The sequence below is a fragment of the Oryctolagus cuniculus genome, chromosome 3, assembly GCF_964237555.1.
Source record: "Oryctolagus cuniculus chromosome 3, mOryCun1.1, whole genome shotgun sequence".
NCBI classification, from domain to species: Eukaryota; Metazoa; Chordata; class Mammalia; order Lagomorpha; family Leporidae; genus Oryctolagus; species Oryctolagus cuniculus.
The window spans coordinates 6,907,723-6,930,363 of record NC_091434.1 but is presented as its reverse complement, the minus strand read 5'-3'; the positions used below and the strand labels follow the sequence as shown (position 1 = coordinate 6,930,363).

The 22,641-nt window shown below is 62.6% G+C and overlaps 4 protein-coding genes across 7 annotated transcripts in view; 3 read left to right on the top strand and 1 right to left on the bottom strand.

Annotated features, from left to right (window-relative positions):
• The window catches only part of ECEL1 (endothelin converting enzyme like 1), a 55,857-nt gene extending 39,218 nt beyond the window's left edge, over positions 1 to 16,639 (bottom strand). For both annotated transcript variants that reach the window (XM_051834191.2, XM_051834193.2), the window contains exon 1: positions 15,917 to 16,639. The gene's annotated coding sequence lies outside the window, so the exon portion shown is untranslated. The remainder of the gene's footprint in view (positions 1 to 15,916) is intronic.
• Positions 37 to 6,598, top strand: CHRND (cholinergic receptor nicotinic delta subunit). Its single transcript, XM_002721458.5, has 12 exons — positions 37 to 266; positions 464 to 609; positions 923 to 967; positions 1,041 to 1,150; positions 1,272 to 1,427; positions 1,589 to 1,698; positions 2,498 to 2,698; positions 3,646 to 3,757; positions 3,856 to 3,970; positions 4,679 to 4,883; positions 4,978 to 5,096; positions 5,759 to 6,598. The coding sequence occupies exons 1-12, from the start codon at positions 215 to 217 to the stop codon at positions 5,939 to 5,941; spliced, it is 1,554 nt and encodes a 517-aa protein (XP_002721504.2). The 5' UTR covers positions 37 to 214; the 3' UTR covers positions 5,942 to 6,598.
• Positions 9,147 to 13,959, top strand: CHRNG (cholinergic receptor nicotinic gamma subunit). The gene is made up of 12 exons (XM_051834198.2): positions 9,147 to 9,410; positions 9,565 to 9,704; positions 9,790 to 9,834; positions 9,968 to 10,077; positions 10,546 to 10,701; positions 11,144 to 11,241; positions 11,482 to 11,685; positions 11,842 to 11,956; positions 12,086 to 12,200; positions 12,829 to 13,045; positions 13,219 to 13,352; positions 13,617 to 13,959. The coding sequence occupies exons 1-12, from the start codon at positions 9,356 to 9,358 to the stop codon at positions 13,785 to 13,787; spliced, it is 1,560 nt and encodes a 519-aa protein (XP_051690158.2). The 5' UTR covers positions 9,147 to 9,355; the 3' UTR covers positions 13,788 to 13,959.
• The window catches only part of EIF4E2 (eukaryotic translation initiation factor 4E family member 2), a 30,343-nt gene continuing 22,810 nt past the window's right edge, over positions 15,109 to 22,641 (top strand). The window contains exons 1-2 of one of the 3 annotated variants that reach the window (XM_051834204.2): positions 15,109 to 15,276; positions 21,103 to 21,217. In XM_051834204.2, coding sequence (XP_051690164.1) covers positions 15,257 to 15,276; positions 21,103 to 21,217 — 135 coding nt within the window. In that variant the 5' untranslated portion in view covers positions 15,109 to 15,256. The remainder of the gene's footprint in view (positions 15,277 to 21,102; positions 21,218 to 22,641) is intronic. The other 2 variants (XM_051834203.2, XM_051834205.2) reach the window with 2 other exon arrangements.

Here is a 22,641-nt window from a genome sequence, read left to right as displayed (position 1 = left end):
GCACACATGCGCGCGCGCACACACACACACACACACACACACACAGAGTCTCAGTCTGGGACCGCTCCAGGAGTCAGATTGCATTTCCGGCTGCCTCCTCCCTGTGCCTCCCCACCCCCACCCTGCACCTGTCCCCTCTCCCGCCCACCCTCATTCCACAGCCCTGCAGCCCGGAGAGGGAGAGGCAGACGCCAAGAGCCAGTCAGGGGGCAGGATGGAGGCGCCAGTGCTGTCCCTGGGGCTGCTGGCTGCTTTGGCCGTGTGTGGTAAGGGAGGGTGCTCTCCCCGGGATCCGCCCTTCCACCGTTTCTCCCTGTGATGGGCCACGCTTCAGGGTCCATCACTCCCAGGCAGCGACTGGGGGCCCCCTGCTCCGTCCAGCCCCGGGGCCCGGCAGGACCTCAGGGCAGCTCCCGTCCTGGGCCCCCTGCTTAGCGCCCGGCCCTGGCCCTGGCCCCCGCAGGCAGCTGGAGCCTGAACGAAGAGGAGCGACTCATCCGGCACCTGTTCAGCGAGAAGGGCTATAACAAGGAGCTCCGGCCGGTGGCACGCAAGGAGGACAGCGTGGACATCTCACTGGCCCTCACCCTCTCCAACCTCATCTCCCTGGTGAGGCGCCCCTCTGGGGCTGGGCTGGCCACAGAGGAAGCGCAAAGCCCACGGTAGCTCCCCTCCCTGGGAACCGTACCCCCGCCAGCTGCAGCTCTGGGGTGCACCTGCACCCTACCCACGACCCCAGCCTGCTACACTGAGGCCCTTGTCAGAAGCCATTGGCTCTTGCCACGCACTCCTGGCTGCGAGCACTTGGGGCAGGGGGCTGGCTGGCCCAGAGGCCACGGTGTCCCCTGGGTGCCATCCAGGAGTAGGTGCCTGGTGGACATGGGGTGCACAGCCCTGAGGGACTGCCCTCCTGTGATTGCAGAAAGAAGTGGAGGAGACCCTCACCACCAACGTGTGGATAGAGCATGTAAGCGGGTGCCCCACTCAGAGCTTGGGGGAGGAGCAGGGAGCCCCTTCTGACTGGGCTTCTGGGCCCCCAGGGCTGGACAGACAGCCGGCTGCAGTGGGACCCCGCGGAATTTGGGAACATCAGCGTTCTTCGCCTGCCCCCCGACATGGTGTGGCTTCCCGAGATCGTGCTGGAGAACAAGTTGAGCCCAACCTCCCCGGCCTCCTCCCCCACCCCCAGCCCCTGCCTGCCCTCCCTCCTCTGCCTCCCCCGAGCGGGCCGAGCTGGCCGGGGCTGACCGTGATCTCGCGTCTGTCCCCAGCAACGACGGCTCCTTCCAGATCTCCTACTCCTGCAACGTGCTGGTCTATGACTCCGGCTTCGTGTACTGGCTGCCGCCCGCCATCTTCCGCTCCTCCTGCCCCATCTCCGTCACCTACTTCCCCTTCGACTGGCAGAACTGCTCCCTCAAGTTCAGGTGCAGCCACTCCTCCTGCTCGTCCCCCACCCCACCCCTGACCCGGGCATCCACGGGGGTGGATGGAGGTGCCCTCCACTGGGTACCTGGTCCCACAGTGGTCTTGCTTGATTAGCCAGTGGCTCAAAGTCACCCTCTGCCCACTACTGCCTCCCCCCCAGTTCTCTCAAGTACACGGCCAAGGAGATCACCCTGAACCTGAAGCAGGAGGAAGAAGATGGCCGTGCCTACCCCGTGGAGTGGATCATCATTGACCCCGAGGGCTTCACAGGTGCTCAGAGTGTCCCCGTGGACAGGATCGGGGACACACAGGTTGTCCCAGGGCACCCCCCACCACCACTCCAGGCCTGCACACTGCACACGCCTGCACCTGTGACCCTGCCCCTGCACAGACATGGAGACATGCAGGTCACAGGTGCTCAGAGCGGCCCCTCAGACAGGGTCAGGGACACACAGGTCATCCCAGGGCACCACCACCCCACCCCCGCTCCAGGTCTGTACACTGCACACATCCACACCTGTGACCCTGCCCCTGCACAGACATGGAGACATGCAGAGCACCCTGGAAGATACTCTGGGTGCAAGCAGGAGTCCCCGGGAAGGGGCATAGCTTAGGGAAGTTGGTCTTTCTGCTCCTGGAGCACCTGGGTTGGGTATGGGCTGGGTTGCCATCCCCTGCCCTGTCTGACCAGCTCAGACCTTCCCTGGGGCCCATGGGTGCCAGAAGGAACCACATCCCACTGGTCAGCAGGCTGGGACATCTTGGGGGTAGGATGATCCCCTGACCAAGACCCAGGCCCAGGAGGTGTGGCCTGCTGACAACCAGACCTTGGCCCGTGCATCTGCACATACCTGTTTTTGGCTTGTGATACATTGGAAGCCAAGGCACCCTCCGTGGCTGGACCTGAATGGCCGCCCCTTCTAGTTCATCCGAGGAGGAGAGACAGAACTGAGCCGCACAGGACAGCTACCCCTGGCCCGTTAACATTTGCACTCACGCAGGCCCCTGGTCATCCCACCCTGAAGCCCCCCACATCCCCAACAGGCCCCTGTCCATCTGCCTCCCTTAGAGAATGGGGAGTGGGAGATAGTGCACCGGCCGGCCAGGGTCAACGTGGACCCCAGCGCCCCGCTGGACAGCCCCAGCCGCCAGGACGTCACCTTCTACCTCATCATCCGCCGCAAGCCCCTCTTCTACGTCATCAACATCCTGGTGCCCTGTGTGCTCATCTCCTTCATGATCAACCTGGTCTTCTACCTGCCGGCCGACAGTGAGCTCAGGCCCCGCCCCTGCTGCCGGGGGAGGGCTGAGAGCTGGGTGGGCAGCCGGGGGCGGGCTCCAGGCTCCTGTCTGGCATCCTGGGACCCTCTGGATGCTACTTCTGCCTCTGACAGTGTCCTTCCCAGGGCGCCCAGGGACAACCGTTAGACTGTCCCCTGTGTCAGGGCAGGGACAAGGTCTGTCCTGTCCCGGCCATGTGGTCACGGGCCTGACTCATGGGAGGCCATTAACAGGTGACCCAGTGAGTAGACACCAGGGTTTCTAGGAAGCTGGGGTGTGGGCAGCAACAAATCAAGTTCCCGTGGCTCCAGGAAGGAGTCATTTTACAGTTTCAGAATATTTCCTGTGAGCCGGTGACAGTGACAAAGGCCACCCAGCTGGTGCCCTGGCACAACCACAGGCCTGGATGAGGGTGGTAGAGGTCGTTCCAGCCATGGTGGGCTGGGAGCGGGTCCTGGAGGAAGCTGAGGGTGCGGGGAGCTGTGTGAAGTGAGGGTGGATTAGGGGGACAAGCAGAGGCCGAGGGGCCCAGGGCCAGCGCCTGCAGGAGCTCAGGCGGGAAAGGGCGGGGCCGCGCCGGGCTGGGGTCTTTGCGTGAAGGGATGGAACCTTCAGGTCAGCCTGTGCTGCGAGTCCACCCTGGAGCTGGCCGAGCAGGGCAGTGACATGCGTGGATGCTCGGAAGGTGGGTGAACGCCGACAGCTGGTGTCTGCTGAGCCCTCCACCAGTGCTAGGCAGAGGGACGTGCATTTAACACACACTCCCCTCGGCAGCACCCAACAGTTGAGAAAGCTCAAACACAGAGAGCCCAAGGTGGCTCAGCTAGTCAGTGGCAGAGCTAGGATTTGAGCCCCAGCTCTGCATCTCCGGAGCCCCGGGCTCCCACCAAGGCACCGTGGCTTCTTGGAGACCCCCAGCCCCTCTGGCTTCCCCAGGCGGTGAGAAGACGTCCATGGCCATCTCGGTGCTCCTGGCCCAGTCTGTCTTCCTGCTGCTCATTTCCAAGCGGCTGCCGGCCACGTCCATGGCCATCCCCCTGATTGGCAAGTGAGTGGCCTCCACGTGGTGATGGTGGGGGGTGGGGGGAAGGGAGGAGGCCTCACGCCCGGCTAGCTGGGGGCCCCATGCCGCACGTGGTCCCCCAGGTTCCTGCTCTTCGGCATGGTGCTGGTCGCCATGGTCGTGGTCATTTGTGTCATTGTGCTCAACATCCACTTTCGGACGCCCAGCACCCACGTGCTGTCCGAGGGGGTCAAGAAGGTGAGTGCCCAAGGCCATCTCGGAAGAAGAAGTGAAGACCCTGGGGATCGGGGCACCCGTGTCCCCAGCCGCTGCCACACGCCCCGCGTGGTGTCACCGACACAGAACAGACCGCGGGCTTTTCTCTCTGTGGAGGTCAAACCAGCCTCTGGTGACTGAAGCTGGGGTGGTGGCAGCCTCCAGGGACCCTAAGGAACCATCGGGAATAACAAGATTTTAAATTAGTTAATTAATGCATTTGAAAGACAGAGAGAGAGAGAGAGAGAGAGAGAGAGAGAGAGTGAGTCTTCCATCCACTAGTTCACTCCCCAGATGCCCACAACAGCCAGGAGCCTGGAACTCCATCCGGGTCCTCCCACACAGGTGCAGAGGCCCAAGCACTTAGGCCTCCCCGGGGGCAGTAGCAGGGAGCTGGAGCAGAGGCAGAACCACCAGGGCTTGACCCGGTGCTCCGACGCGGGCAGTGGGTGTCACAAACGGGAGCTTAACCCGCTGTGCCACAGCACCTGCCCGGAACCTCTGTTTTCCATGAGTGAGTTCTGCTCTGTGCTGGGAGCAACCACGGAGCGTTCGAGACGACCCGAGACCAGAGGAGTGAATGACAGGGTCAGCCTGCAGAGGGCGCTCTGCGGCAGACCTGGGGTCACAGCCGTCAGGTGGGGGAAGGCCACCCCGTGTTCGTCCTGTGTCCCCACGACCCCGCTGCAGCTCTTCCTGGAGACTCTGCCGGAGCTGCTGCACATGTCCCGCCCCGCGGAGGACGCGCCCGGCCCCAGGACGCTAATCCGCAGGAGCAGCTCTCTGGGCTACATTTCCAAGGCCGAGGAGTACTTCTCGCTCAAGTCCCGCAGCGACCTCATGTTCGAGAAGCAGTCAGAGCGGCACGGGCTGGCCCGGCGCCTCACCACTGCACGTAGGTCCTCGGGCACCTGGGGTTTGGGCCGGGGCCCATCCGTGGGAGGTGCGTGGTGGCGGCCCTCAGATCCCCTCTGCCCCTGTGTTCAAAGGCCGGCCCCCCGCAAGCTCTGAGCAGGCCCAGCAGGAACTCCTCAGTGAGCTGAAGCCTGCCGTGGACGGGGCAAACTTCATCGTCAACCATATGAAGGACCAGAACAATTACAATGAAGTGAGTGGCTGCAGGGTTGCCATGTACAGGTGTTCCAGTAGCGCACTGACCAAGTGTGTCCTGTCTTCCAGGGGCACAGTTCCCCTCAAATGCGGGCCCCCAAGGGAGCGAGCACTCCTGCCTAGACCCCCATAGCAGCACTGTGGGCCAGCCACACCCTGGGGGGACACACAAGCAACATGCCCGCCCCCAGCCTGCCAAGGCGACTCTCTGGGCATCCCCTAGGGGCCGTCCTTTCTCCCAGCTGCCAATCATTTTTGGTTCCTGCTGGACTTCTCCATTTATATGGTTGTCAGCTATGATGCAACTTCTAAAAATTCTCTCTTGGGAAAGCAGTGGCTTTTTCCGGTTCCCATGTGGGCTAGCAGCAGCTGGGAGGAGTGAGAGAGGGAGCCAGGCCAGTCCACCTCTCGCAGGGCCCTGCAGGGCCCCACCAGCCCCCGAGAGCCCTGCAGGAAAGCGAGGAAGGTGGCTGCGGCCTGGCTGTCTGCCTCTTTGACAGAAGTGACCAGCCTGGTTCCCTGCTGGGGACACGCCAGACTGGGGCAGCCCCACAGGCACGCTGAGACCAGACCTCTGTCTCCATCTCTGGGCCCTGGCTTGGTGGGGGCTGCAGCCCGAGGCCCTGCCCACACCCCGTCTCTGCCTGGTCCCGTCCCCAGGAGAAGGACAGCTGGAACCGTGTGGCCCGCACGGTGGACCGCCTCTGCCTGTTCGTGGTGACGCCTGTCATGGTGGTGGGCACAGCCTGGATCTTTCTGCAGGGCGCGTACAACCAGCCCCCACAGCAGCCTTTCCCAGGGGACCCCTTCTCCTACAACGTGCGGGACAAGCGCTTCATCTAGGCCTGGGGGTGGGGTCTGAGCGGGGAGCGGCTGTCCCAGGAAGGCGGCTGCAGGGCCCCAAGCTGGTGCCTCGAGGCTGGGCTGAGATCAAGGCAGGGAGCGGTTCCTTCTGCAATCAGGGCAGGTGCACTGGAGGGGGCGGGGCCGGCCGGGAGTGGACATCAGCTGGAGGGGACAGCCAGGGCCAGCCGGGGAGAGGCAGGAGACTGCTCAAGCTGGCCTCGTGTCCATCAGACAGGCAGAGCCTCTCGTGCCCCAGATGCTGACAGAGGGGGCGGAGCCTGCCTCTCCCAGCTACACCCCTCCCACCCACACTCAACCCCAGGCCCCTCCCTTGCTGCCTTGACCACTACCCCTCCCCCCCGGCTCAGCATCCCCTAGGTCACCTGCATAACCCATGGCACGGAAACTCAGCATCCCCCAGCCCGAGCGCCTACACCCCCCCCCAAAGTAGGACCGCCATGCAGTATTGGGGACATACTTCCTGCTGGAAGCCACCTGCGTGGACTTGGCAGTGGACCGACCCCGCCTCATCCAGCCCAAAGGAGCCTTCCGACGATCTCATTGCCCACGGCCACACGCAAGTCCCTGAGCCGGAACCAGCAGGGGTGCTATCCTGGATGCCTGGTGTGAGCTAATAAATACTTGTGGCTTTAAGCGAGCGAGTGCTGGGGGATTTCTGGCACCAGCTGCGTGGCCCCGGCCAGCCGCCTCTCATCTGCTGGCTTCTGTTTTCTGCTCTGCGTATGTGGAAAGCCCCACGTGCTGTGAAAGAAAGGTGTTTGCAGGCGTCCTGCAATGGAGGGGGCTGTTAAGCCCCTCCTCGTCCTTGTGCCTGGATCGGGGAAGCTGGGTCTCGGGCTCCCCACGGGGGGCCTGTGCCCCGTCTCCTGTGCCCAGGCCTGGCTTGGTGACTGAGAGAGGCCAGACACGAGGCCGCAGGCCCAGGGCTCAAGGTCCCTACCGGGAATCGGTGACCTCCTTAGCTCCAATACACCAAGGTTGAGATTAAGAAAACCATTAAAAGCCCAAACTGATCCTCACTACTTCTGTCTCCCTATAGGGCCTGTCCTCAGCTTCCAGGCACAAATCTCGGGGTCCCCCCTTGGAATAGGGAGGCCTGGGTGGACTCCCCCATCTCGGAGAAGCAGGAAGTCTGGCTCCCCTGCCATCCGTCCCCTGCAGCCAGGAGCAAAGGCCTGGGTGGGTGAGGGCCTGAACCCAGGGCCGCCTGCTTGTCTGTGCCACACGGCGGCGCTGTTGCCGGCAGTTCTAGAACGACTGCCAGGCCCTGCTCTGGAGGCTGTGGGCCTGCTAGAAAAGGCAAACCCCAAATGCCGCACCCAGCCAGAGGTGCCTCCGGCTGCAGCGGCTCCCGCTCCCCCTCCCCCAGGACCACTCAGGAAGTCACGCCCACCAGGATGGGATCCTGGGAAGTCATGGGTGGCCCTACACCCTCTCCCAGCCAGCAGGGCGACCCTCTTTCTTTCAATGAACTCAGGAATGCACTGAGCTGCAAGGAACAGCAAACCCAAGAAACCATGGCTTCAACAAACAAGGTTTCCTTTTTCTCGCCTGGTAGGAATCATGAGGCCGGGCTGGTCTCACCGGCTCAGCTCAGGGCCAAGAGGAGCCTGTGGTCAAAGCACCACATCCCCTCGCCCGCTCCCCACCAGCCAGGGAGCCTGGGAAGTGCGGGCCCAGCTTTTCCAGCGTCTACAACCACAGCTGGCAAAACAGGCGTTGCTGTGAGACAATGAGTGACCTCTACAGATCTCCCGGGTCCCCTCTTGGCACTCAGCACTCGACCCTCCAGGAAGCGGCTGCTCCTCCAGGCGCCTGGCCCTCCTGACAACACCAGGATGCTTCTCAGGCCGCAGGGACGCAGGGAGAATGGGAGCTCCACTTGTCACAGAGTGCAGGGGAGGGAAGGTCGGTCTCCAGGAGCTTCCTCGTCCCTCCCAGTTGTGCGGGAGGAGAAGGACAGACACAGCCCGGGGTCCTCTGCCTGGGCCTGGGCCCCTCCCCAGCACCGCTGCCCGTCCCGGGGGGCATTTCGTCTCTTTCGGCAAAGTGTGGGCTTGGAGGGCAGTGGAGAGGCCGCGAGATCCTGCTCCGCCCAGGGTGGGGGTACTGCGCCGGGGCTCTGAGAGGGAGAGAACGGGGAGGGGGGCACAGGGAGGTGCTCCTGGGGCAGTGCCCCTCGGGGGGGTGGGGTCTTCAAAGGACGGAACAAAAGGCTGGTAGACAAATGGCCCCCACCCCCACCACCAGCGATTGCACTCAGTGGGCGGTGCCTGGGGGAGCAGGTGCCCCTGCTCCCGCCCCCATCTGCATGCTCCGGGGGTCCTGGCCAGGAGAGCAGGGGCTGGAGGCCCCACTGCTGGTTCTCAGCCAACCACCCTTGGGTCTGTGAGGGCAGGGCTTCTCGCTGACTTCAGCTGGCTGACGCGGGCCCAGAGGCACGCCACAGACATCCGCTGGGGGAGGGGTGGGGCCTTGTGGGGGGAGGGTTCTCGGAGCCCTCAGAGGCCCTGTTGCCCTGTCCACCAGGTGTGGGAGGCACTCACGGGCACCCATGTGCTGACGCCCACTAACTCTGCTTGGGTCGAAGGCAGGCAGCCTGGGCCAGGCCACAGCCGGCAGCAAGACCCCGGCTCCCACCACAAAGTGCAGGGAGCTCTTTGCCCTGGCCCTGGCTTCACTTCAGCCCCCTCCCCTGCCTGTCTCTCTGGGGACTTCCCACGAGGAGCCCGGGCTCACCCCCGGGTGCCCTCACCCCCGGTTTCGGACCGTGTCGGCCACAAGCGGCTTCGCGGTCTGTTAGATGATTTAACAAATACGGCGGCTCCCTCAGAGCCCCAGGTTCCAGGTCCTTCTCAGGGAGCCCTCCTTACCCCAGAGCTTCCTGGGGCCGTGTTCCCGGCTCAGGGCCCCCTAATTTGCATCCAGGTACAAGGCCCGTGACCGTGACCGTGTGGATGTCACAGAGACTCATACGTGACCCACGCCTCCCAGCAGCCTTCACCTCCCATGTCCTGGTTCCCAGGGGGAGCAGCAGCGCCTTGGTCAGGGCCTTCCCGGGCGGCTGCCTTCTCGCCACGCCCATGAGTCCTTGGCCGTGTCTGAGCCCTCTGGAACACGGGCGGAGGGTCATGCCCACTGAGTCTGCAGGGTGGGCCATCTCCGTGGGGGCGGACGGGGCCCCTCTCCCCGGCCTGGCCCGGGTAACCTGAGCCCCACATTGAATCCAGCATGGAACAGCTGACAATGCTGCGGCCAGACAGCTGCTGGGGCTGGCCAGGCTGCAGGGTGGGAGTGTGGGCTATCACGTGACACCCAAAGCCCATCTCCCTCTGCCCTGGGCCTGGGGAGGTGCCACCCAGCCCTGTCACTGCACAGAGTCCAGGCACCATGCGTCGGCACCGGGCGCCACTGCTCTTCCTGTTGCTGCTGGCCAGCTGCCTGGGTGCGACACCGGGAACCAGGGCCCGCCGAGGCCCAGGGCAGGGCTCCGAGGCCGCAGGGGGGTGCGGGGTCTGGAGGGCCACAGGGGCCTGGCCTTGCCCCAGGTCCAAGTGTCCCCTGCCCCTTCAGCAGTGACTCACAGCTGTGCCTTGCAGCGACCCTGGGCCGGAACCAGGAGGAGCGGCTGCTGGCGGACCTGATGCGCGACTACGACCCCCACCTGCGGCCGGCCGAGCACGACTCCGACGTGGTGAACGTGAGCCTGAAGCTCACCCTCACCAACCTCATCTCCTTGGTGAGCCGCAGGAAGGGAGGGGGCTGCCTGCTGCACTGGGTGGGGGGATGCCTGGGGGGCTTAGTCCTCCATTCTGTCACCTCAGAACGAGCGCGAGGAGGCACTCACCACCAACGTCTGGATAGAGATGGTAAGAGGCACCTGCCGCCCGCCTGCCCGGCTCTCAGGGCCCCCAGTGGGGCTCCCAAGAGCTGCCTGCCCCTCCCCCGCCCCTGGGTGAGCCTTCACCCCCGGGCGACTGCCGCCCCCCCCCCCCCCCGCAGCAGTGGTGCGACTACCGCCTGCACTGGGACCCGCAAGACTACGAAGGCCTGTGGGTGCTGCGGGTGCCGTCCACCATGGTGTGGAGGCCGGACATCGTGCTGGAGAACAAGTGAGGGGCGCGGGCAGGGGTGGGTGACAAGGACACCGGCGGCACGGTCCAGCAGAGCCAAGAGGCTCTGGGGAAAGAGGCAGGCAAGTGGGAGGTGCAGGCCGGGTGCCCTGCCAGGTGTGGGGGGGAAGACTAGACTGGCAGATGCTGAAGACAGGGCCCCAGGGGTGGGCTCTGTCTCCAGGGCCCCCAGGCCTTGGTCTACACCTCGCTCTGTCCCCTCTGGCCTGGGCTGCCTGGGTGGGCTGGAGGTATTTCGCTCAGGGCCTGGCACATTGGGAGAGCTGATTGTCTTAATTATTAGTAACGAGACTTGGAGGGAGGGAGGCGGCTCAGTGGAGGCGGCAGGGAGACCGGGGTGGGAACCAGTCAAGGGCGTGGCAGGCTGCAGGGTGTCCCCACGAGGCAGGGGCTGCTCTGGGACTGCGGGGTCTGAGCCCACAGCCCTGCTGCCCGGCCTGCGCACAGCGTGGACGGCGTCTTCGAGGTGGCCCTCTACTGCAACGTGCTCGTGTCCCCCAACGGCTGCATCTACTGGCTGCCGCCCGCCATCTTCCGCTCCTCCTGTGCCATCTCTGTCACCTACTTCCCCTTCGACTGGCAGAACTGCTCCCTCGTCTTCCAGTGAGGCCATTTCTGGGGAGCCCTTCTACGCTGGGCCTGGGCAGGGGTGGGGGACACTGGGCTTCTGGCTTCAGCTCTAGCGCCACCCAGAGGCCTGGGCCAGGCTCCACCTCCGGGGGCCTCGACCCATCTCAGGCCACACACCTGAAGGCACCCCAGTCCCGCCCTGCTGCACCCAGCCTGCTCACTCACCCTCCTCCCTGCCTCAGTGTCCCTTCCTGTGCCCCAGCGGTAGTGGTGAGCAAGAAGGCAAAGCCGTGCACCCAGCGTGCATGCCTGCGCACACATAGCTACCGCTGGGAGGAGCCAGGGCCCCCGGATCCTTGCCCCCCACATCCCACCACCAGAGTTTGGTGGAGGGGCTGCATTTCATTTTTTAAGCCAAACTGCAGATGATCGTGAACTTGTGGGCGGGTCTAGCCTCCTGCCCTCTGTGCCCCAGGTCCCAGACCTACAGCACCAGTGAGATCAACTTGCAGCTGAGTCAGGAAGACGGTCAAACCGTTGAGTGGATTTTCATCGACCCCGAGGCCTTCACAGGTAACGCCCGACCCCAGCGGCACCGCGAGCAGCCTCTTCCCCAGCTCCTGCTGTACCTGGCGGTAGCGACGTCTTTCAAAAAGTTCAATTCCCCCACGATAATCGCCCAAATCTTGGAGGGAGAGGGCTCAACTGTGCCATCTTCCACTCCATTTCTGTCCCCCGATGCTGTCCTCCTTTGCCGGGTTTCCTGGCTCTCTCGGGCTGCCTGGGCCACACTCCCTGTGCTCACGCCTGCAGAGAACGGGGAGTGGGCCATCCGGCACCGGCCTGCCAAGATGCTGCTGGACCCGGCGGCGGCGGCGGCCGAGGAGGCGGGCCCCCAGAAGGTGGTGTTCTACCTGCTGATCCAGCGCAAGCCCCTCTTCTACGTCATCAACATCATCGCCCCCTGTGTGCTCATCTCCTCCGTCGCCATCCTCATCTACTTTCTGCCTGCCAAGGGTACCCAGAGCCCGGGGAAGGGGAGCCCTGGCTCTGGCCAGGGCACAGGGCAGCCTGACCCAGGACCAAGGGCAGTGGGCTCCCAGTGGGGCGAGGGGGTTCCTCTGGGGGCAGGGAGGTGGGGATCCACTCTGAGGGCCTCTCGGTCCTGGGCAGCGGGCGGCCAGAAGTGCACCGTCGCCATCAACGTGCTCCTGGCCCAGACTGTCTTCCTCTTCCTTGTGGCCAAGAAGGTGCCCGAGACCTCCCAGGCAGTGCCGCTCATCAGCAAGTAAGGCCGGTCCCACGCCTGCCCACCCACCTCCTGGCATGGCTCTCCTGGCATCCGGGCAGCCCCGAGGGGAGCTGGCTAGGCGGTGCCTACAGGTGGCCCCAGCCTCCTGCCTACCCCTCCCGACAGGTACCTGACCTTCCTGCTGGTGGTGACCATCCTCATCGTGGTGAACGCCGTGGTCGTGCTCAACGTGTCCTTGCGTTCCCCACACACGCACTCCATGGCCCGAGGGGTCCGAAAGGCAAGGCCCCTCCCTGCCTGGCCCGGCATCCCCCCCAGTCCACTCACACGTGCCTCCCTCTGCACCCCGGCCCTGGCCGTTCCTCTCCTGCTAGATTCAGCATTACCCTGCATTATCCGGAAGCTTGTGCCAAAGTGCATGGAGAGTGACACCGAGTGCTCACCGAGTGCCGGAGGCGTGCCGTATTTCACTCGCTTAATCTTCATAAAGCCCCTACTAAGAGAATAGTACCATCAGCTCTATTCAACAGGCAAGGAAACTGAGGCACGGAGCAGTTAAGTAGCTTGCCTGGGGTCACGCGCTGCCAGAAAGCGGAGGAGGCAGGACGGTGCCCGAGTGGTCTGACTCCAGGGTCCGTGCGATCTGCGTTGCACCTGCCACAGACGTCTGGGGCCCTGGGTGCAAATGCAGGGTCGCAGGCCCACCCCAGGCTGTCCTGAGTCAGAATGGGGGGGGGGGGGACAGATAGGAATCTGCAACAAGCGACCCGGTGATTCTGATGTTGGGGACCCAGGCCGTGGCAGAGCCGGCAGGTCCCCCGCTGTGCTGCGTCGCGGGCAGCAGGAGGCGTTCATGCCCAGTGGCAGCTCGGGGCTCGGCCTGGCTGCCCAGAGCAACCCCTCTGCAGGTGTTCCTGCGGCTCCTGCCCCAGCTGCTGAGGATGCACGTCCGGCCCCCGGCCCCAGCGGCCAGGCAGGACGCCCGGCCCCGGCTACAGAACGGCTCCTCCTCGGGGTGGTCGCTCACAGCTGGGGAGGAGGTGGCCCTCTGCCTGCCTCGCACTGAGCTCCTCTTCCGGCAGCGGCAGCGCAACGGGCTGGTGAGGGCAGCGCTGGAGAAGCTAGGTAGGCCCGGGGCTGTGACACCGGGGATGCAAGAGAGGAGTGCCGGGCAAATGTCCAGTCACAGAGAGAGAGAGGGAGAGAGGGAGGGAGGGAGGGAGGGAGGGAGAGGAGCAACCTTCTCTGCCTGTTTCCTCCCCACTTAACCCCCAAATCCTGCCCTCCCTCCCCATCAGAGAAAGGCCCAGGGCCAGGGCAGAGCCAGGAGCTGTGCGGCAGCCTGAAGCAGGCAGCCCCGGCCATCCAGGCCTGCGTGGAGGCCTGCAACCTCATCGCCCGGGCCCAGCACCAGCAGAGTCACTTTGACAGTGTAAGACGGACTGGGGCGGGATGGAGCGGGATGGGGGAGTACCGGGCTTGCACCTCAGATGGAGGGAGGGTAGCTGTAGGGGAGGTGGAAGAGTGAACCTGGGGACAGGGGTGGGGAGTGACCTTGGGGCCAGGGGACCTTGGCAGAGGCCAGGTTGGGGCCTGGACAGAGGTGAGGAGGCCCAAGGAAATGAGCCCAAGGATGGTGGGGGGTGCAGGGCCGGCCTGAGCCCCCACAGATCATCCCACCCTGTCCCACCTGTAGGGGAGTGAGGAGTGGTTCCTGGTGGGCCGCGTGCTGGACCGCGTCTGCTTCCTGGCCATGCTCTCCCTCTTCGTCTGCGGCACCAGTGGCTTCCTCATGGCCCACTACAACCGGGTGCCCGAGCTGCCTTTCCCTGGAGACCCCCGCCCCTACCTGCCCTCGCCAGACTGAGCCACCCACGCGCTGCTGGGCACGGGGGAGTCGCACACGAGGGGCCCTCTGAGTCGGCAGCTGTGTTGTGCCGCTGCCGCCGCTGTCACAAGTGCACTCTTTGGGAAGTGCCCTCCAGCCGCGGGAGCCAAACAGCTCTGGAAAGAGGGGGAAATAAAACGGCAGCGTTCCATCGTGGAGTGGTTGGGGATGGGGGAAGCCAGGGCGCACTGCTGGGGTGGGCACCCACCGGCCCTGGCGGCTCAGGCGAGCACGAAGCACTCCTCCACCTGGTGCCCTTGTCTCACTTCAACAAAGCATCAACAACTCCCATCGTCCCAAAGCCATAAGGGCTCTGCTTCATCCGATCCCCTAACTGGACAAGGCCCTGGCCCTGCAGGCTGGCCTCCCCGTCCCAAGTTCTCCCTGGAGAAGCGCAGTCCAGGGTGTGACGATGCACAGCCAATGCCTGTAAAGAGGGCCGCCACCATGTCAGCTGGCACCTCCCTCTCCTGCCCACTGCACCCAATAAGCTCCCAACACTCCCCCGCACTCACACAAGATCCTGGAGGGTTTCTAAACAGTATGTATTCATTCATTCATTCATCTGAAATCTTAAAAGCTCCTCCCAGTGTTGTGCACAGACAAGAGTCCCTACCTTCATGATCCACATGGGACAAACCCCCAGAACACTGGCGGTTAAACAAGGTTCGCAGCCCCGGACGCCCCACTTTGGCCCAAGCTCAGACACGCAGCTTCTATGGCTTCTTCCCTCTCTTCTCTAGGGCCAGGGCGTCTGCACGGCTCCCAGCCACGGTACCAGCAGGTGCATCTCAGGTCCTGCACACCCCTTGCCAGCTTTGCCCGGCGGGCTGGGCCGGGTGAGCCGCAGCTGCACGCGCCATCGGCGGTGGTCGGGCTGCGGCGAAGGGGACCTGGCTCCGACAGCTAGCCGGAGCACCGAGCTCTGGAAGCACCCGGCGGTTCTTCCGCGAGCACAGGTCTCACTCAGCCTCCCCTTCTGAGACCCGGGGCCCTGCTTTAACCCTTCTGCGCCCTCACACAGCCGGACGCCGTAAGCAGAGGCGCACACCAGCGCCTTTTATAGCAGGCTCCTGGGGCACCTGCAGGAGCGCGCACGACGGCGCACGGGCGGTCAGGGTCCGAGCGGCCGCCGCCGGGCTTCCGACCGGGGAGCGACTCCGCAGTCCGCGGCGGGCACAGGCCGGGACGCACTCCTCCGGGGAGGCGGACGGGTGGCCGACGCGAAAAGCCAAGGCAGGCAGGCAGCCGCCGCCGCCGCCGCCGCGCAGCCGCCGCCGCCGCGCAGCCGCCCTGGGCTGGCGTCCCCGGATAGCCGCCCCCAACAGGACCTACGCGCCGACGTTCCGCGGCGCCCCGCACAACCGGAAGTGGCCGGGCCCAAGACGGAGGGACCCGGCAGAGCGGAAGTCACTCGGTGAGGCAGTGGCGACAGCGGCGGCGAGAGGATGAACAACAAGTTCGACGCGTGAGTGGCGCGTGGCCGTCCCCCGGGGCCCCTTCCCCCAACCGTTCCCCCGCGCCCGCCCCCGCCGGGGCCGGGCCGGCGCGTACTCGGCGGGCCCGAGCTCCCCCCGGGGTTCCGGCTGCGGCTGGACCCGGCTGGGCCGGCGGGGAGGGAGGGGGCTGCGGAGCGCGGGGGTGCAGGGGTCCCGAGGACCCCCACCCAGGGCCGCAGGGACCGGCGGCGAAGCGCGGGGCCCGGGGGAGGGGTGGCCGCGCCGCCCGGAAGGAGGAGATTTCCCGGCGCCCCGCCCCGCCGCGCCGCGCCGCGCTGCGGTGGGTGCGGGCTGCCCGCGGCGTGGCGGGCGGGGACCTCGGCGCTCGGGCGTTCCCGCGGCCCCCCTCACGCACACACACACACACGCCCTGCGGCTCGGGCGCGTCGTCCCCACCCGCGTGGAGCCTGCGGCCGACGGGGGGCGGCCGCGGAGCGGGGGTCGCGGGGTCGGCGCCGGCCGCCCCGGCCCGGCGCGGGTTCTCCTCAGAGACCCCCGGGGCTCGCCCCGGTTTCTGGTCGCAGCTTGCAAGCGGTTTGGGGGCGCAGGGAGTGTTGCACGGTGCCCCCCTCCCCCACGACGGGCTTTTGAGATAACTCGCGTTCGTACCTGTCAGCGAATAGTCTAGAACATCCGCCTCGGGCTCCCAAGGCTCAGGTTCCCCGGCCCAGGCCCACCCGCGGCCGTGGGCTCCCCCGTGGCCGAGCCGTGTGGTCGCACACCGCGTTCGCGGCTGGCACCGGGCTGCCGGGCCGGGCCGGGCGGGGTGGTGATCAGCGCAGGTCACGCTTAGCAAGGCTTGAACGCGTGGGAACGGCTGCCTGGTGCCGTGTGCGTGGAAGCGGAACGGCTGTCCGCTCAGGCTGTGGCCCAGTGCTGTTTGAAATGGATTTTTTTTCCCAGTCGATGGGCGGATTTCTTGGGTCCCAGCTTCCGGCACCGCAGGCAGCTCCTGCTCAGAGAGCGGTGCCACTTGCGATCGTCTCCTCCATGCCGCTGCTGGGCCCGGCCCCTTCCTGCGTGACCACTGCCCCTGCTCGCTTCCCGATGGCGGCCGCCCAGCTCTGGGTCTGAAGCCTGCCCCGTTGGAGTTTGTGGGGTCCGCTGTTGTAGAAATCAGAATTGGTCCCGTGGGTGCTGAGTGGGTCGTCGCTCAGTCCCACTCAGATGCCCTGGCAGGGAAGATGGTGGTAACGGGCGCCGTGGGCGTCCTCACGTGGTGGTTTCTGTTCTGACAGCTCTGCTCGGGGGATCTGGGCCGTCCGTTGTCCGATGTGGACAGGAAGCTGCCCCAGACGCCAGGGAGGGCCATCCCAGGCTTGTTTTTTCCCTGGCTCGGCCCCTCTTGACAGAAGTTAACCTGGGTCTTTTTTTTTTTTTTTTTTTTTTTTTTTTTTTTTGACAGGCAGAGTGGACAGTGAGAGAGAGAGAGAGACAGAGAGAAAGGTCTTCCTTTGCCGTTGGTTCACCCTCCAATGGCCGCCGCGGCCGGCACGCTGTGGCCGGCGCACCGCACTGATCCGAAGGCAGGAGCCAGGTGCTTCTCCTGGTCTCCCATGGGGTGCAGGGCCCAAGTACTTGCGCCATCCTCCACTGCACTCCCTGGCCACAGCAGAGAGCTGGCCTGGAAGAGGGGCAACCGGGACTAGAACCCGGTGTGCTGGCGCCGCAAGGCGGAGGATTAGCCTAACGAGTCGCGGTGCCGGCCAACCTGGGTCATTTTGATTGCTTCTCATTGACCGGTGCACAGAGCCGGGATCTTCTGACACCTGTCCTGAGGCTTTACGGGGAGGGGAGCTTGCTTTCCTTCGAGGTAACAGTTGAAGACAGCCGCCTTCCTCTGGCTTTGTTTTTGTTGTTACAGAGGAGTCCCTGGTGTCTGGCCCATTGTTGCCTGGGTGCGGTCAGCTCTCCTGTATCCTTGTGGTCCAGCCACCAGCCTCAAAGCCCGAGCTGGAGCTGCGTACAGTAGGGGACCCCGCTGGGCTCAGCCTGACAGCTGCACCCCCTCCTGTGCGGACTCTGCTGCTCGTTGCGTGCTGGGCAGGGCCAGCGAGTTGGTGGTCCCCAGTGCCCTGGCCCCACTGCATGCAGACCCCAAGGCGCATTCCTGTCTGTAAGAAGCTTGGTTGTCCCATCTCGGTTTTCTCAAGGCCAGACTGGATTTTGTCCCTGTGTGGTGTCATTGGCTTTCCAGTCCTCATCAGCCTTTGGCCAACCCTGTGGGAACCACCTAATTAGGCACGCACTGCTTTGATTTTAGAGATCCATTCATTAAGCAGATGTTCGTTTAATCCTCTGTCTGATGCTAGAGATAGAAAGATGCATTAGATCAAGTTCCTGCCCGCAAGGAGTCGGTCTTGCTGGGAGTGTGAGGAGGTATCTGGGCAGCAGCTCGGTGAGCTAGCTACGGTGTCCCTCGGTCTGGACAGCCTCAGAGAGGCCAGCTGCCCGCCTGAGTCTATGGAGCGCTGACTTTTCAGCCTGGGTTGTATTTGGCTTAAATCCAGCTTCTAGCTGAGAAGAGTCACTGCTGAAAGTAGGTTGTAAAAAATTGGCTTCGAGTGTGAGCTCAGAGGGCAGAGTGGTTGGTTAGCTCCACCCTGGAGAAATGGAAGCCCTGCGTGAAGTCCACAGGCCTTGTCCATGGTGGCAGAAGGTGGCCTGGGGGTCATAGTTACATTGTTTCTTCTCTGACACTATTTTCTTTCTTTTTTTTTTTTTTTCTCTTTTAAAGATTTATTTATTTATTTGAAAGGCGGAGTTAGAGAAAAAGAGGGAGAGACAGAAATCTTCCATCCTCTTGTTCACTCCCCAGTGGCTGCGATGGCCGGAGCTGGGCTAATCCAAAGCCAGGAGCCAGGAGCTTCTTCCAGGTCTCCCACGTGGGTGCAGGGGCCCAAGCACTTGGACCCTCCTCCGCGGCTCTCCCGGGAGCATTAGCAGGAACCAGCACAGATGTGGAATGCTGGCGCGGCAGGCGGCAGCTTCACCTGCTGGCCCACTGACAGTATTTTGTATTACTCTCCCTGTTTCCTGATAGCGAGTAGTAGCAGAACCATGAACGAGAGGAGCTGGTACGCTTTTCCTGGGGCTAGAAAAAAGGGGAGGTGCTGAGCCCCTGTTCAACTGCGGGCTGAAGGAGGAAGCCCGGCAGCTGACGAGAGAAGACCGTGGTGGCGTCCCTGGGGTGTGCCCTAGAGAAGAGCCTTGGGAGCCGTCTTGGGCCTGAGCAGTAGAAAGACGCACGAGATGTTCTTGGCACAGAACTGACCGCGAGAAGAGGAAGGGGGAAGTGGGCGGCACCCAGGGCTCTCAGACTCCAGCCTGAAGCAGACAGCGCTCTCAGTTCTTCCCTGAGACGCCCACCTGCTCTGTCAGGTGTGTGCTTTAAACTTGGCCTGCTTACAAACTGGCCGTGACCGCCGTGACCATATAGCCAGGACAAGTGCAGACGTTGCTGTGGGACGTCCAGAAGAGGCGAGCCTGACTTAGCCTAACCTGGGAGGCCTTCAGAAGTGTTCAAAAGAGATGGCCTCGGGCTGCGTGCTGAAGGCCAAGGTAACTAGAGGGAGAAGGGCTTCTTGGAGAGACCGCGTGATGGACGTGGAGGGGTGAGTTTGGGGAACTGCGATTGCGTTGATGCAGCTGGACTACAAGGAGCTACTGGGACCAGGCAGGAGGTGAAGTTGAGAGGACGGGACAGAGCAGGGCTGCACCAGGCTGAGGCACACCTGGGTCTGCTCACCTGGGTCCCTGGGGACGTGACTTGGGTAGCTGATAGACAGTAGATGCTTGGTACGTAGTGGTCGTTTTTACTCTGTGTAGCTCTCTGTGGGCGGACTCTCTTTTGAAGAGGAAACCGAACCAACTCCTAAGTTTACTAAAGGGAGAGGGTGTATGTGAGTGCAGATAATGGTCTCCCAGCAGTGCAGTGAGGCTGACCTGGGCCGGAGCGACGGTAGCAATAGCCGCACAGTCAAACTCCCCTCACCCTTCCTTGGTGCGTCCTGCTGGCTTTCTCTGCTTTTGCTCCTTGTCTGAGTCCCTCATGGCTCTGCCTGAATGGGGTCCATCTGGCTGCTGCAGCTCCTGAATCTGTCATCTCTCCTTGCAGATGAAATGCTGAGCGAGGGATCTACTCATGTTCTTTCTAGCAAGGCCCTGACATAGGTTATTGGCCAGGCTGGAATGCCCTTTAGTCTGGTAACCTTCCTGGCCGCGTCTCGGCCGAGGTGGAAATGGGGCGTGGACACCTGCGTGTGTCCACAGCAAAGACTAAAATGGGCAGAGCGGGTGCCCAAACACATGTCTGTCTCATCCATTCTAATATTTTCCTAAATTTTCATTCATTTAGAGCAGCATGGGGGCAGGCAGGAGGATCGTCTGTCTGCTGGTTCACTCCCCCAAATGCCAGAAGCAGCCAGACCTGGCATAGGCTGAACCAGAAGCCTAGAACTCCCATCAGGTCTCCCATGTGGGGGGCAGGGACCCAAGTACTTGCGGCGTCACCTGCTGCCTTGCTAGGTGCACGTTAGCGGGAATGTGGCTCGGAACGGCGGGGGGGCGGGGCTTGGACCCAGGTGCTCTGATGATGTGGAATGGGTGCTTCATGGGTGCTAGGTGCTTGAGATTCATGGGCAAAAACCGAGCCGCAAATAGAAAATATTCCACAGCATGTTTCTGTATCTGTGTAGCATGTACCTAAGTTATAATTGGGCATTTCTGGTCTCTTTCTTGAGAATTGCCTAATCCCATTTGTCTGTGTATATAATCATGCGTCCAAAAGAGGATTTGGAATAGGACCCATGATGAGTTAGAGGCCCAGCTCGGCAATAAACGACATTCTCCCTGCTCTGTGGCCGCACCTTCCTTTTATTTTCTCTGGATCTGGTGCACTTTAGGTGTACCTGAAAGTCTTGGTTTCACCACTCCTGAGAGGTGGCCCTTACAACAGGTCAGACTCCGTGCTGTGAAGCGAGAACACTCGAATTTGTTGTTTCAGGCATTTATTTTTCCCTTTACTCTGACGCTCACTCGGCATCTTCTTGGCTGTGTGTTAGGGCCGCATCTTCTGGCCCTTACGTGTTGGTCATCCTGAGATGAAGTGAGACACTGCTGCGCGGAACCCTCCATCTAGTGGAGCGAGCGCACTGGCCTCCAGGCTGAGGGGGCGTGTGCGGACGCACCGTGTGGGCGTGCAGGCTGCAGGGCTGGGAGTGTCAGCCAGCCGCACTTGCGTTTCTTTACCTCTGTCCTGAAGGGCAGGCATCAGGGGTGAGAGGCAGCTGAAACAGAGGTAAGGACAGAGGTTAGCCAGATGTGCACTCAGAAGGACCATGCTGGTGATGGTGACGACACAGAGGGTAGAGGGAGCGAAGACTGGGGTGAGGGCATTCACAGAGAAGAGGCCTGAACCTGCGCATGGCAGTGCGGAGGGATGGGGAAAAGGGGCAGTCTGTGGGTAAGTTTCCAGCTTCCATCTGAAATGCCAAAGCAGTGGTCTAGTCAGAAATTCTGCTCATTCCTGGTGCAGAAAGCAACCCCTAGAACTGTTTCCGTTACTCCCTTTAAGCGCTCTTTGTGGCTTGTTAGAACGCAGAGCGCGCTTCCTGGGGGTCACAGCTCATTCTTGTTCCACCTTCCTGGTTTGCCTGCGCACTCCCTTGTCCCTCTCACCTCGCAGGGCTCTCGGGGCTGTACCCTGAGTGAGTTCAGCGTGGCTGCGGTAGCTGGCTTGGTAGGGAAGCAAGAGTCAGCCTAGTTGTGAACGGCGGTGTTTGCTTTCCCTTCAGCCTGAAAGACGATGACAGCGGGGACCACGATCAAAATGAAGAAAACAGCACACAGAAAGATGGTGAGAAGGAAAAAGCCGAGCGCGAGAAGAGCCAGGGCGGCAGCAAGAGGAAGGTGGGTGACGCCGCCAGACGCGGCTTCCTGCGTGCTGCAGGCTGCGTCTGGGAGGGGCAGGTGAACTTAACAGCACCCTGTGTTGGGATACCTGCTTTTGTTCTCATGAAAGGATTGTAGAGGCCTGGGGGCTCATTTTGGGGTTAGGATTTCTTGGTTGACATAGGATCTTAGGTGTCGCCTTCTCCTGGCCTGGGAGTTAACAAGGCCGGTGGCTGCTTCATGGTCCTGCACAGCCCGTGAAAGTTTGACCCCTGCAGTCAGTGATGGTCTATGTTGACATTTCACTTGCAAAAGAGAAAATGCAGAGAATGACAGATGGATCCGTTTTTTTTCCTTGAAATAAAAAATAGTCACTAATTCATTTATTCTGCATTATTGAGTTCCCTCCGAGGGGTAGCATTTTATGCTAGGTGCTGAGAAGACACAAACGTGAATTAGACTGTGGGTCAAGGAACTTTCATTTCTTTTTAATAAGATGTGTTTATTTGAAAGGCAAAGTCGCAGAGAGATGGGGGTAGAAGGGGTGCGTGTCGCTCCCCCTCTTCGTGGAGGAACGACACTAAGCCCTGCCTAGGCTTCATATCCGAGTCACGGCACCATTATGTTGCTCCCCCTCTTCATGGAGGAACGACACAGGACCCTGCGCTGTTCTTTCGTCTGCTCGGCCCTCCCCGGGTTTGCTGCTGGTTCTTCCCAGGTTGGCTGCTGGTCCTTCCCGGGTTGGCTGCTGGTTCTTCCCGGGTTGGCTACTGACCCTTCCACCTCCGTGGAAGGGCGGTTCCCCCTGCCACATTCCCCACTTCCGCGGGGGAGCGGTACACCGCTGGCCGGCTCTCTCGGGGGCTGCACAGGTGTCCCCCTTAGATGTTCCTGGTGCATGTTGTCTCTCTCCTCCTTTATAGTCCTCTTCCACCAATCCCAACTCTGCTACCCACACGCCGAGTACACTGCTCTCCTCCAATCAGGAGCAGGTCCTGCAGCTTGTCAAGTTGGTGAGAGGCAGCTGTGTAGAAGCTGGTTCCTCCTCTCCCAGCGCCATATTGTGGGAGAGCAGATGCATAGAATAAGTCTTAATTCGAGTAACTTAGTCTAGTCCGAGTTGCTCCCAGTTGCTCCCCACAGGTGGGAGAAGAGAGGTCTTCCGTCCACTGGTTCACTCCCCAAATAGTGACAGCAGCCGGGCCTGAGCTAGGCTGGAGCCAGGAGCCAGGAGCCAGGAGCTTCCTCCAGGTCTCCCATGTGGGTACAGGGGCCTAAACACTTGGGCCACCCTCCACCACGTTTTCAGGCCAACAGTGCAGTAGCTGGATCAACAGTGGAGTAGCCAGGACTCACACCGCTACCCGTGTGAGATGCTGGAGCTGCAGGCAGCAGCTTTACCCCCCGTGCCACAGTGCTGCACCGCTTGTTTTTAAAAAAAG